Source organism: Tamandua tetradactyla, chromosome 6 (genome assembly GCF_023851605.1).
Source record: "Tamandua tetradactyla isolate mTamTet1 chromosome 6, mTamTet1.pri, whole genome shotgun sequence".
Lineage (NCBI taxonomy): Eukaryota > Metazoa > Chordata > Mammalia > Pilosa > Myrmecophagidae > Tamandua > Tamandua tetradactyla.
The window spans coordinates 58,326,222-58,340,739 of record NC_135332.1 but is presented as its reverse complement, the minus strand read 5'-3'; the positions used below and the strand labels follow the sequence as shown (position 1 = coordinate 58,340,739).

Below are 14,518 nucleotides of genomic sequence, written 5' to 3'. Positions count from 1 at the left end.
GTCTCACTCACTCTGGGAACTGTTTAGATTCCATACCACTCTTCTTCCTTTAAGGACCCTCTTGGCCTGTGTTCCTCTGATTCATTAGGTGGTTGTCTTTGATCTTGGCTCTGGACCTCCAGCATCCTCCGTCTGTACCAGAGCACCATGCCAAAGAAAAGAAAATCCTTATGATATTACTGCCATTCCCATAGGTTCCAGCTGTTATTTTAATCCCTTCCTTTGTGATGGAAGTGGTAGCTGGCAGAGAGGCCAACAAACATGGGCAAGACACATGGGGTTTTTGCTCTTTCTGGGCTCAGAGTCTAGGGGCCCTAGACTCCAGGGCCACACATGAATACCCACTGTAGGCATGTATCTTCAGGATACATAAAGGTATGTTAAATAGATATACATGCAAAGTCTAATGAAAATCTGTTAGACCCTCTATTGGTATTTCTTAATAGTAAACTCAGAAGACCACAACTGAAGAATGATCAGGAGTCCTCGTTTGATTTCTCATTTCCCATCGATTCTCTGTATCTGAATCTCTCAAAATGCCTGGATATCTGCATTTACAAACTTACATAAAGACACTATAGGGCTACTTAGAATGTAATGAGTGTAGGTAGAAACTAGGGTAAAAGCAAGAGGATAGTAGGAGTTGGTCTTCTGGATAGTTTGTTTAACCCAGGCTTCCTTGTGTTATAGGAATAGGAATGTTTTGGCCATTAGGTTCCTGGTAAGACATATCCATTTAATGATTTAGAATTTATAACATATGTGCTTGTGTTCTATAATTTATCTGGTGCAAATTACATGCCTAGAATTTTTTTGATCAAAAATTTCTTTTTCTACAGAACTCAACAAAAATCCAGTGGAAGGCTTTTCAGCAGGTTTAATAGATGACAATGATCTGTACCGATGGGAAGTCCTTATTATTGGTCCTCCAGATACTCTTTAGTAAGTATAATGGAACTGGCGTCTTCAAAATGGAGCTCTATTAATTGATTGAAATGTAAAATATAAACTATTTATGTTAATTGAAATATAAACTCAAATGTCATTATTCTTGAAGAGCAGTGAAATGCCTGTATTCACAACCAATCTGTACTGAATTTGATTGTTTAGAATTTTTGTTTTGCTTCAAGATTTAATTTCTAAAATCTGTTGTGTTCTTATACATATAGTTCTCAACTGAATATTTCTGGATATCTAGAGTAAATTTATTTCAGAAATTCTGTGATGTTTTATGTGAATAATATATATTTCTTTACTTGTATCCCAGAAATTGGAGAATTAGTTTCTCTGTTGGAATATTTCTCTTTCTCCCTCCTCTCTTCCTTTGTGCTTGCTGTGCTTTAACCTCCAAAGAGGTTATGATGTTTCATAAGTTTGAGGCTGGAAGGCTTTGCTGTTCTTAATACTTTATCAGTTTAACTAAAGTATATTATTGCGTATTTCAGAGAGATTTCATTCACAACGTATTTTATACATCGGTGTCTTAAGAAGACTGGAGAGAACTTTCAAAAGTGTATTTTTAGTGGTTTTCTAATCAGGTCTCTACAGAATACTGATCAGAACCAAGGTGTTTTGACCCTAAAATGATGTGCTTGTGTTCTATAATTTATCTGGTGCAAATTACATGCCTAGAATGTCAATGGTCACCTCTTCTTAGTTTATTAAAGTGATTGTTGGGGTGCAAGATAATCTTTTACTGAGTACCATTTGTTGAACCAATGATTTTAATATAGACAACAGGATGTAGTGGTTACAAAGAACAATAGAAAAAGAGGGATGGAATTTCTTAAATAGTTCATGTAATACATTTCTATATTCAAAATATTATTTTCTGCTCATATTGTATGTAGAGTACTTCAATTTATTAGTATTTAATTTTTTTGAGAAGCATCTTGGTTTCCTGGTGTTTGTGATTAGTGAAGGTTCAAAACTAGTAATGTATTTCACACTTTTTTTTTTTTTTAACATGGGCAGGCACCGGAAATCGAACCCGGGTCCTCTGGCATGGCAGGCAAGCATTCTTGCCTGCTGAGCCACCGTGGCCCGCCCTATTTCACACTTTTTATAGAAGTTAAGATGTTGGGAAAAAAAGGAAGTGACCTCTTTAAAACCATACATCTGAGTTATAGTAGGGATAGTTTGTTTCTTGGATACTATACTTCCTCATTTAACTTTGGTCCTTCTTGGTACTAAGAAGGCAGAGATTTGGATGCATTAGAATTTTCTCTGTGATTGTCAAGTTGTTGTTTTTAGGTTTTCTAAGATAAAATATCTTTTCTCCCCCATAAAATGGCTAATGGACAAGAAAATTCAAAGCTATTTATATACCAGGGTATATATGAAACATGCAGGGTTGACCTGTATTGAAGATGTTTGGGTTTCCTCTAGACTGTGAAAATGATTTATGTTTGTCACAATTATTGTTCAGCAAAACTTTTGCTAATTTATTTCCCAAATATATGTTTGTACTGGTAATAGCAAACTGAAATAACTCAATTTGTGCATTCTATACATTAGAGTAGATAATAGTTGCCATTTGTTCTAGTTTGCAAGCTGCTGGAATGCGATATATCAGAAATGGAATGACTTTTAAAAAGGGGAATTTATTAAGTTCAAGTTTGCAGTTCTAAGGCTGTGAAAATGTCCAAATTAAGGCAAGACTATGAAGATGTTCAAATGAAGCCACCAACAAGAAGTTACCTTCACTCCAGACAGGCCAATGAAGTTTGGAGTGTCCCTTTCAGCTGGAAAGGCACATGGCAAAGTCTGCTAGCTTTCTCTCCCGGCTTCTTGTTTCATGAAGCTCCCCTGGAAGCATTTTCCTTCTTCATCTCCAAAGGTCTCTGGCTGGATGGGCTCTAAAGCTTTCTCCAAAATGGTTCCCTCTTAAAAGGCTCGAGTAAGCAAGTCCCAGCTTGAATGGGTGGAGACACATCTCCACGGAAAGCATCTAATCAAAAGTTACCATCCACAATTGGGTGGGCCATATCTTCATCGAAACAGTCAAAAAGCTCCTACCAAGCATATTGAATGAGGATTAAAGAACTTGGCTTTTCTAGAGTGTACAACAGATTCAAATTGGCACATCTTTGAAAACCCACATAACATCATTTAAAAGCAAATTTCTTATCAAAGTCTGCTGTAGAAAATCATACATAACACCTTCTCTATGAGCCTGATGAAGTTTAGGCCTGTTCTTTTACATTTTTATGCACAATACATTGCATGAAAAATTTACTCAAGGGAGACACAGTGACATTTCAAAGACAGAATCTTGTTACCCTTACAGTAGTATGAGACAGGGAGAGAAAGTCTATATAAAGGATTGATTGGGGATCCAATCTTGAGCTTCATTTCTAAGGGCCACACTGGATTCTTATACTTTTTTCATGCAATGGTGAAGAATATCTCTGAAATCAGACAAAGGTGGTGGATTCTCTGCCCAATGTGCAGGTTGATTGCATGCTTAGTTACAGAACACAGACACAGTGACATTTCAAAGACAGAATCTTGTTACCCTTACAGTAGTATGAGACAGGGAGAGAAAGTCTATATAAAGGATTGATTGGGGATCCAATCTTGAGCTTCATTTCTAAGGGCCACACTGGATTCTTATACTTTTTTCATGCAATGGTGAAGAATATCTCTGAAATCAGACAAAGGTGGTGGATTCTCTGCCCAATGCGCAGGTTGATTGCATGCTTAGTTACAGAACACATGTAAGAAAATGACAGCATTAATATGATGATAGACATGATTTTTAGTATTATAATGAGATAAAGATCACTGAAAGGTCAAAGTCTAAGCTGCATATGTCAGGTGGGCCAATTGTGGTTAGATCCAGTTTCGATTATAAAGATAACTTTGGATTTGGGGTGGGTTAGTTCTGGGCTAACCTAAAGCCCTTCATTAATAACCGTTAGGGACTGTCTGTATTGATCAGAAAACTCCAAAGTAAAAAAACCTGGTACAAATTTATATTTTGACTAGTGCATCTCCTAATATAACTTATGTAGATAGTTGGTTGAACAACATAAGTAATGGAACTTTGGGTAGGACATGAGATTTTGTTGGTTTGTCCAGGTGATGCCCTGATGAATCCCAGAGTGATTTGATCAGTGAGTGGAAAAATATTTGCAAAGTCCCCTTCAGGGAATGGTGAGAATGGGGGAAAACTCAACTTCCCCAAGTTGAATTCTTGATATTCTCACAAGCAGTGTGGACAACCAAAGCTATAGGCTGAGCCCCCAGTCTTGGGGTTTGTTCATATGAAACCTATCCCCACAGGGGATAGGTCAAGCCTACTTAAAATTAGGCCTAAGAGTCACCCCCAAGAGAACCTCTTTTGTGGTTAGATGTGGCCTCTCTCTCAAGCCAACACGATAAGCAGTCTCACCACCCTCCCCCTGTCTATGTGGGACATGACTCCCAGGGGTGTGGACCTTCCTGGCAACGTGGGTCAGAAATCCCAGAATGAGCTGAGACCCAGCATCAAGGGATTGAGAAAACCTTCTTGACCAAAAGGAGGAAGAGTGAGATGAGACAAAATAAAGTGTCAATGGCTGAGAGATTCCAAACAGAGTCTCGAGGTTATCCTGGAGGTTATTCTTACACATTAAGTAGATATCACCTTGTTATCCAAGATGTAATGGAGAGGCTGGAAGGAACTACCTGAAAATGTAGAGTTGTGTTCCAGTAGCTATGTTTCTTGATGATGATTGTATAATGATATAGCTTTCACAATGTAACTGTGTGATTGTGAAAACCTTGTGTCTGATGCCCCTTTTATCTACCTTGTTGACAGATGAGTAGAACATATGGAATAAAAATAAATAATAGGGGGAACAAATGTTAAAATAAATTTAGTTTGAAATGCTAGTGATCAATAAAAGGGAGGGGTAAGGGGTATGGTATGTAAAATTTTTTTTTCCTGTTTTCGTTTTATTTTTCTGTTGTCTTTTATTTCTTTTTCTGAATTGATGCAAATGTTCTTGGAAATGATGATAATGAATATGCAACTATGATAATATTGTGAATTACTGAGTGTATGTGTAGAGTGGAATGAGCATGTGTTGGAAATGTTTATGTTTCTTTCTTGTAATTTTTTTTTAATTAATAAAAAATTGAAAAAAAAAACCTGGATAAAATGGGTACAAGTGAGGGTCAGTTACCAGGTTTTTACAATGACAAGAGCAAAAAATAGAGGCTCTCATCATCAGAGATCAAGGCAGTTGGATTAAAGTTCAGAGATTTCAGGTATTTTTCTTTGTCTGCTCTTAATGTATGAGAAATTAAAAGAGGAGTATCTAAGTAATGATTTAGTAATCTTAATCATCATCATCTTAATCATCTAATTTCTCAGGTTAGCTTTATATTATTAGCAAGTTTCTATATATTTGCATACTTTCAGCTTCACTAAATGAGAACCAATTTTTAATATATATTGTGCTAATTAGTAGGCCATTCCTTCACCAGTAAAAGCCCATTTCTGGTATTAAGTATATATTTTAAAAAGAGATGTGGGTAGCAGAATTATTTGTGGCACTGTCTCTGGAGTATGTACTTGCTGATGCAACCACTGCATTTTGCCTTCCTGTTTAGAGTGCCTGCAGCACCCCGCTATACTTAAACTCACCTCACACATATTTTTAACATATTGTAACTAGTGAAGCCTTAAAGCAGTTGACAGACACTATAATAATCGAATTTTGCTCAGACATTATAATACAAAATTACTTGGATAGGATTCCTTTTTATTGGTAGCCTTTTCTGATATGCATGTCCTGAAAGTTATTGCATTCTTTTTAAAGCCCTCAAAAAACAGAAGCACTATTTAAGATATATTGTGCCTTTTTCTTTCCTTTTTGGCAGTTTCTTTCTTATGTACATTATGAAAGAGTTGGAATTTATCCTGTGTCCTAAGGACAACATGTGACCACTGAAGAATATTTATTAGGGTGTTGGCAGTTAGATTCATGTTATAGAATAGGTTTCAAATTGTTAAGCATCATCATAACTTTGGGATTTTGAATTTTATTTTGGCTTACTTGTATTTTATTTATGCACTAAAATTTCTTTTTAATAACAGATAATTTCAAAAGAAATCTTTGTCCATTCTGATAATCTCTCTCTACTGGACCAACACTAGTTTATCACCAGGTATAGCCTGTCAATGGCCTTGTGGGGGTCCACAGATAGAACTATAAATGGAATAGGACCACATGGCTAGTTTAGAGTACCTAAGGGCATTTTAGACAGATTGAAAATTGTGTACTTTTAACCTTTAGGACAGTCTTATTAAATTTAACTGATATTTGAAAGCTGGGAAATAATTTAAGGGACTAAGGCAGTTTTTCATGATGGAGATTTTGATCATTTACTATGGTGCTTTTGAGTAGATCTAATCAATTGAAATTAAGGAGCCTAGGATAGCTAGCTAGCTTAATGTTATTGAGAAATAGCTTTACAATAGAAATAAACTGCATGGGCTTTGTGAGAGCTGTTTTGATGTATTTGTTTGTTTGTTTGTTTAATTAGGGATGTTGTAGGCTTGTAGAAAATAGAGTTACCTTTTTCGTGTGTGTGTGTTTTTTTTTTTTTTTAAAGGAAAGACAGAGAGAAGGAAGGAAGGATAGAAGGAAGGAAGGAAGGAAGAAAGGGAAACATCTTTAAACATTTTCTTGTTTTATTGTATTTTGTTTTTCCGTTTTTTGTTACATGGGCTGGGGCCGGGAATCGAACCGAGGTCCTCCGGCATAGCAGGCAAGCACTTTGCCCGCTGAGCCACCGCGGCCCGCCCTGTGTGTGTTTTTAAATTTATTGTTATTAATTAAAAAATTAAGAAACCAAATAAAACATAGAGTTCCCTTTTAACACACACCTGCCTCTGTTTTTAACACTACATTAGCTGATGAAAGAATAATATAATTGTACTATTAAAGTGCATGGTCTACATTAGGGTTCACTGTTTGTGTTACACAGTCCTGTGGTTAAAAAAATTTTTTTAAAATTCTGTAACATTTATACAACCCAAAATTTCCCCTTTTAACAATTTTCAAATATCTGTTTTGTAGTTTTTGCTTTCATGCTGTTTTTCCCACAACCCATAATCAGAAATATTTTATATTAGGGCCTAGTGCATACATATGTGTATGCAGGTTTTCCCACAACCCATAATCAGAAATATTTTATATTAGGGCCTAGTGCATACATATGTGTATGCAGGTTTTCCCACAACCCATAATCAGAAATATTTTATATTAGGGCCTAGTGCATACATATGTGTATGCAGGTTGCTGAACAGAGACATGTATTTGGCTGATATTAAAGAAACAAACTGCTTGTGATAAATTCCCATGTTATCTATTCTCTTTATATGTTGGGAAAAAAAAGTTTTTTTAGACCCAGTTTGAAAAACTACTAGTCCATATAATTATTATATCCTAAGACCAGTGTTGGCACTAACTTATACAGTAACATAGCTTACTGCACTAACTTATCTCAGTAACATAGGCTGAGAAAGTAAACACTAACCTCTTATCAGCGTAATTCATTCTTCACTATAGCCTTTCCATTCTCCATTTCTCTTAGGTGTTCATGTTTTTTTCCCTTCAGTAGGTAACTTCATGAATTATGTAAATAAAGGGGCTAAGACTGACATAAACTGCCATTTTTCTTCCTTTCTGCTCTTGGATATCAGTAATATAAATCTGTTTTTCTTCTGTGTGAAAAGAAAAGATGTTCCTTCTTTTTCATAGTTAAGCCCTCTATTGCCCTTTTTTTATTCCTGTTTCTACCTAATTTTGGTGTTATTCTTTCTTTAGTATTCCTAGGCTTTCTGCCAGTACGTTTCAACCTTCTTGACAGATTAGTTTTTTCCTCTTTTAAAGCCCTCTATTTGTTCAGTTTCTCCATTTAGTTACCATCTTTAACTATTAAACTCTTAACAGATTTTCCTGAGGATTATGATTATGCTTTGTTACCTCATTCTTTCCTAAATTATATGCAGTCTTTTAAACTGTTTCTTCCATCAAAATTGTATTATCAAGGTGAGTAGCTTTGCATTCCAATCTAGTGGCCTTTCTTAAGTATTCAGAATTATTTGGTATTACTGATAGTACCTCTCCTTTTTAAGCTTAACTTCTCAGAATCTTGCTTTTACGGTCAGAAAAGACAATAAAAATTAATACTTGCTTGTGATTAAAAATGCAAATAGTATGTACACAACAGAAAGTAGATCTCATGAACCTGCCCTCCAGATTTAATCACTGCTATACATTGGTTCATGTTTCCAGATATTTTTCTGTTTGTGCACAAACATGCCCCAACTTTTTCTTCTTAAAAACAAATTTGCAGGCGGCGCAATGGTGGCTCAGTGGCAGAATTCTTGCCTGTCATGCTGGAGACCCGGGTTCGATTCACGGTACCTGCCCATGCAAAAATAAATAAATAAATAAATAAATAAATAAAGCAAGCAAGCTTGTTCTATAGATCCTCGCTCCCCCCCCATTTAACAATTGATTGTTCATATCATTCTGTGACAGTACTAATTCCTGAAACTTCTTTGTATTTTACTTCTGCCTCTAGAATGCAAGTTCCATGAAACTAGTGATCTTCTAAGGTCTTGACCTCGGATGTGTTCTTTCACAAAAGAATAGTGCCTGGCACATACTCAGTACTCATTGCATATTTGTTCAGGCAATGAAAACTATTTAATGAGTTAAGAATTTTATTTTTCATTGAAGTGAAGCAATTATGATTATATACCCTGCTCTGATATGTAGCTTACAGAGAACGATGAAAAGAATCGGGTATGAGAATTGCCATTTCAATAATGAAATGAAAAGGGACCTCATGGCTAGTTTAGATCGAATGGTCAGGTAAAATCTTTCTCAGGAGGGAGATACATTTAAATTAAGTTGTAAATAACAATCAGAAAACAAGGGGGGAAGGATATTTCAAACAGAGAAATGTACCTTGATAGTACTAAGACCTTAAGGCAGGAGTCTTGTCATTATTGCTCCTTTAGATTGACTTGATCTCTTTGGTTTTAGTTGTTAATGTATACACCTTATATATAGTTCTTTTGACGGTTCTTCAAGAACTTTTCTAGCTAGATGTCAGTGATGTGGAGATGCACTGTGCAATATGGTAGTCACTAGCCACATGAGGCTATTAAAATTGAATTAAAAGTTGAGTTCTTGTGTTGTATTGGACATATTTCATGTGGCTAGTGGTTACCATATTGGGCAGTGCAAATAGAAAAGATTTCCAGTGTTGCAGAAAATACTTTTGGATGGTATTACTCTAGAAAGTCATTAGGATATATACTTCTTGAGGCCAAAGACTTTATATTTTGTTCACTGCTATACTCCTGGATCTGACACGAGTGTAGAATAAATAAATATTTGCTGTATGATTAAATGAATGGATGAATAGAAGGTCATCATCACATCTTATTCCAGACAGAGAACAACAAAATATGCATAAGTTCTTGAGATGAGAAAAAGCTTGGTGTGTGCTTGAGGAACTGTAAGAAGATTGGCTGTCATGGAGAGAAAAGTGGTTGTGATGAACAGAGAAATGGGCAACTTGAGCACTATAGGCAATGTTAAACCTTCTGAATTTTGTTATAAGTGCAGTGAGGAGTGACAAAAAGGTTTGTAGCATGGTAGTAATATGATCTTCTTATCCAGGTGTCTTTTTAACAAACTGTTTCTTTCATTTTACCAGCTCTTTTGAGAGTTTAATAAGGTGATATTTTATTAAGTAATTATCCACTTGAAATCCAGATTATTCATTTACTTTAATTTTAGTGTTAATGCTAGCATCCTTGTTGCCTACTTATAAGCAGAAACTTATAGGCAAAAATTTGTTTGTCTGTCTGTTTTTTTTTCAGTGAAGGTGGTGTTTTTAAGGCTCATCTTACTTTCCCAAAAGATTATCCCCTCCGGCCTCCTAAAATGAAATTCATTACAGAAATCTGGCATCCGAATGGTAAGTTTATCTAGTTTTCCTTTTACATTTACAAATCTGATGGCTTCTCATTAAAATTTTCATGATCAACAGGAAAGATTTTGTTTTCAGTGAAATTCCTTTGGAACTGTTGTACTTAGTTCATTGTATTTATTGTGCATATGGCCTGGTGCTAGGGTCTTTAAAAGAATAACGGACATTAAATGGAAAAAATGATTTTTAAATTTATTTCCTTTATTTTCAGCTCTTTTTGAGATTCATGATGTTCCAAAATAGAAGTAGGGTTTCTGGGTAATATTCAGCATTAACAGAGCTCTTATATTTGAGGAAATAATTTTCAAGGTACTAGGTACTTCACAGGCTATCAGAAAGAGCATGGAGATCTGGATTTTCTATTTATATTTTCACATCTTAGCTTTTAGACCATGGGTAACTCTACTTTTTAATCTACATTCTGAGTATAAAAAAGGTGACCAATAGGGTCAAGTATGATAAACAGTCATATTTTTAAAAACGTGTAAATCATCCAGTAGTGCTGTGCATGAAATGGTGACATTAACTTTTTCACTCAAAGATTAGCTACTGTTTAAAAGCCACTTTGTGAGCCAAAGGTCAGGCTAGATAAGCTGCATTTATACACTGTCCCCCTGAACTTTTGCTCTTGTTTTGTATGATAGAGCTGGAAAAGATTTCTTTTCTGACTAGTTTGAGTATGCGTAATCAGAGTTGTCTTTTTTTCCCCCTTATCATCAAGACTCCTGGTTGCAAAGAATAGAAATTGATTAGTATTAATTTAAGCAAAAACTAGTAAGAGTAATGAATGAATGAGTGAATGAAATAAAGGATTTATCAGAAGTATGTCGAGTGTATTGTAGAGCCCATTGGCTTAAAAAACAGATGGGTATTTTAAGAGACTGGAACTGGCAAAAAGAAAACTATTGGGAACCAAGGGGACTACCATATTTCATTGCATCTAAGACAGAAGCGATTATAAAAAATATGTTTTTTGTACCAGTAAGAAGGGGAAAGATATTTCTAATAATATAGTTGTGATAGAGACAGCATTAATGATAATCTTATATGATATATGGATGCATGAATTGCTTTGATTGTTGCTTTGATATTTTTTTCATCTATTCTAGGCTTTTGACAGTTTTTCCTGCCTTTACTTGAATTATGTAATGTGTGATAGGAAATATTTTTGCACCTATTTTAAAAGTAGTGAAGCCTCTTTGAGCCTTAATTTCTCTTTTTGGGAAATTTAATTAAGCGCATGTATGTAAACAAATATTTGGGGCTTTTTTTCTATTAAGAGGAAGCATGGCAGTGGTCTACATGGCTTAAGAGAACTGAGGGAAATCAGTTTTGTTTTGTCTTTAAGGTAGAACAGACTCTTGTTTTTATATGCCATAAAAGAGAATGCATTAGAGAGGAAATGATCAAGACTTGTTTTAAGGGAGCAGATAATTTGTAAAGAGAGAATACCTAAAGAGATGTTGTGTGTGGTAGGGATGGCAAGTACCATCCTAAATTTAGACTTAGGACGGATTGAAAAGTCGTTCTGAAATAGGAATGGGAGGGAAACCTGGATAAGCAAGCAAGTACCTGGGTACCCAAGCAAGGTTAAGCAAGTATTTGGATGTCTGCTAGACATGGTACAAAGATGATTAATGAGTTTTGGTCTCTTTCAGTACAGATAACATGGTTTATATAATGGGGGATAGATATGTAAATATAATGATGAAATTATGAGATAATAGTGATGTATGTATAAAGGTGTTTTGGTAACAGAAATGAGAATCAGAACAACAGAATTCTAAATGGCAAATAGCCCTGACTTGGACTTTGTTCTTTAGGCAGTGGGGAAATCATTAAATTAATGTGTTTAAAACGGTATATTAGGTTCATTTTGATTATATTTTCCTTCTACAAAGATTATCTTCATGGAGGAAGAATTAGAAGGGAAAGCCAGACTGATAGCCAGGAGGCAGAGGATTTCATCAGTGGTTCAGATAAGAAACAATCAAAGCTCAAACTGAGAGTAGTGGCAGGAAACATGATTTGGTTACTCTCACTTCTTGACTACCAGATGTGGGTGGTAATGCAGAGATGAGAATTTAGAGTTGTATGGCAATTCAAAAAAATAATTGGAGAATCAAAACACAATGAGATACTACTTCACACACATTAGGATGACTTCCATCAGAAAAAGAGATGACACATATTTGCTAGGATATGGAGAAATTCTGGTCAGAATGTAAAATGGTATAATCACTTTGGAAAATAGTCTGGCAGTTCCTCAAAAAGTTGAACATAATTACATATGACCCTGCAATTCCACTCCTAGTTATATAACCAAGAAAACTGAAAACTTATATCCATACAGAACTTTGTATACTAATGTTTTATAGTAGTGAAAGAAGCCAGTTACCAAAAAATCACAATGTATGATTCTGTTTTTAAGAAATGTCCAGAAGAGGCAAATTTATAGAGGCATAAGTGCATTAGTGGTTATCTAGGGTTAGGGAGAAATAGGACATGATTGATAATAATCAGAACAAGAATTTGTTTTTGGGTTGATGAAAATGTTCTAGAATTTATTGTAGTGGTGGTTATATAACTATGAAGCCATTAAATGGTACATTTAAATGGGTAAATTATAAATAATGGTACATATAAATGGGTGAATATAGGGTTTATGAATTATAAATTATTCAAGTTTGTTAAAAAATACTTATTGGATAAAGATTAACTTTGTGTGGCTTATGTGCATTCATTTTTAGACTTGTTTTTTGTGGAGTACACTTATGCCATAATTACTTAGGTAATTAGATGAAACTAGTCCATGGCTCAGCAGTGAGCTCAAGACGTTGGTAGTTACTGGCATCTAGATGACCAATAACATTGTGATATAATGAAGAAGTTAATTTACCCAGGGAGAAAATAATGTTGGGAATTAGGGCAACATCACAAATCAAACTAAGGAGAAGGAAGACTAGAAAGTGACTAAGAGAGAGAATGGTTTAAGAACCAAAAAAAGAAGGGGACAAAAAAAAAGGGGGTATCATAGAAGCCTAGGAAGGAAAATATGTCCAAGAAGGTACCATCAACTTTATCAGTTGTCTTGGCCCAGAAAGCTTGATTTTAGACAGATAAAAGTGCCCAGAACGTGAGAACGGGGAGAGATTCAACTTCCCCAAGTTGAATTCTTGATATTCTCACAAGCAGTGTGGACAACCAAAGTTATAGGCTGAGCCCCAGTCTTGGGGTTTGTTCATATGAAACTTAACCCCACAAAGGATAGGTCAAATCTACTTAAAATTTAGGGCTAAGAGTCACCCCCAAGAGAGCCTCTTTTGTTGCTCAGATGTGGACTCTCTCTCCAGCCAACAAAACAAGCAAACTCATCACCCTCCCCCTGTCTATGTGGGACTTGACTCCCAGGGGTATGGACCTTCCTGGCAACGTGGGACAGAAATCCTAGATTGAGCTGAGACTCAGCATCAAGGGATTGAGAAAAACCCTAGAATGAGCTCAGACCCAGCATCAAGGGATTGAGAAAACCTGACCAGAAGGGGGAGGAGTGAAATGAGACAATGTGTCAATGGCTGAGAGATTCCAAACAGAGTGGAGAGGTTATCCTGGAGGTTATTCTTACGCATTGAGTAGATATCACCTTGTTATTCAAGATGTAAGGGAGAGGCTGGAGGGAACTGCCTGAAAATGGAACTGTGTTCCAGTAGCCATGTTTCTTGAAGATGACTGAATAATGATACAGCTTTCACAATGTGACTGTGTGATTGTGAAAGCCTTGTGTCTGATGCTCCTTTTATCTACCTTGTCAACAGACGAGTAGAATATATGGAATAAAAATAAATAATGGGGGAACAAATGTTAAAATAAATTTAGTTTGAAATGCTAGTGATCAATGAAAGCGAGGGGTAAGGGGTATGGTAGGTATAATTTTTTTTTTTCTGTTTTCATTTTATTTCTTTTTCTATTGCCTTTTTATTTCTTTTTCTGAATGGATGCAAATGTTCTAAGAAAAGATGAATATGCAACTAAGTGATGATATTGTGAATTACTTATTATCTATGTTAATTTTTACTTCATTTAAGTTTTTTTAAATTAATAAATAAATTTAAAAAAAGAAGTCCCCAGGGCAATATGTTATCTAGACCACCTTTTGAGAACAGTCACAGTGTCCTGGAAGGGGACAGAATCCAGTTTCCAGTAAGATAGAAGAGTGAAAAAAAAAATTGAGTGCAAATAAATTTTTCACATTTTGAGATGCATAGTCTCAAATAGAAAGGCTGTACATTGTTCAGGTTAGTTTTAATATGGATGAAAAGTATTTTCTTGTCAGTGTTTTATGCTGAGACTGTTAGCTAACCATTTATAGAGAAATCAATTTAGAAATTTTATTCGCACCAGACCGCAAAGGGAATTGAAAAGCTAAATGGAATAAAAAGTTAAAAGTGATTTAAAAAAATAGAAGTGAATATAAATTATTTGATGGATATATAGATATTTGGTGGGTGTT

The 14,518-nt window shown here is 35.3% G+C and overlaps 1 protein-coding gene across 2 annotated transcripts in view; it reads left to right on the top strand.

Moving 5' to 3' along the window:
- UBE2G1 (ubiquitin conjugating enzyme E2 G1) overlaps positions 1–14,518 on the top strand; it is a 121,440-nt gene that overhangs the window by 81,908 nt on the left and 25,014 nt on the right. For both annotated transcript variants that reach the window (XM_077165599.1, XM_077165598.1), the window contains 2 exons: positions 840–942; positions 9,899–9,996. In XM_077165599.1, coding sequence (XP_077021714.1) covers positions 840–942; positions 9,899–9,996 — 201 coding nt within the window. The remainder of the gene's footprint in view (positions 1–839; positions 943–9,898; positions 9,997–14,518) is intronic.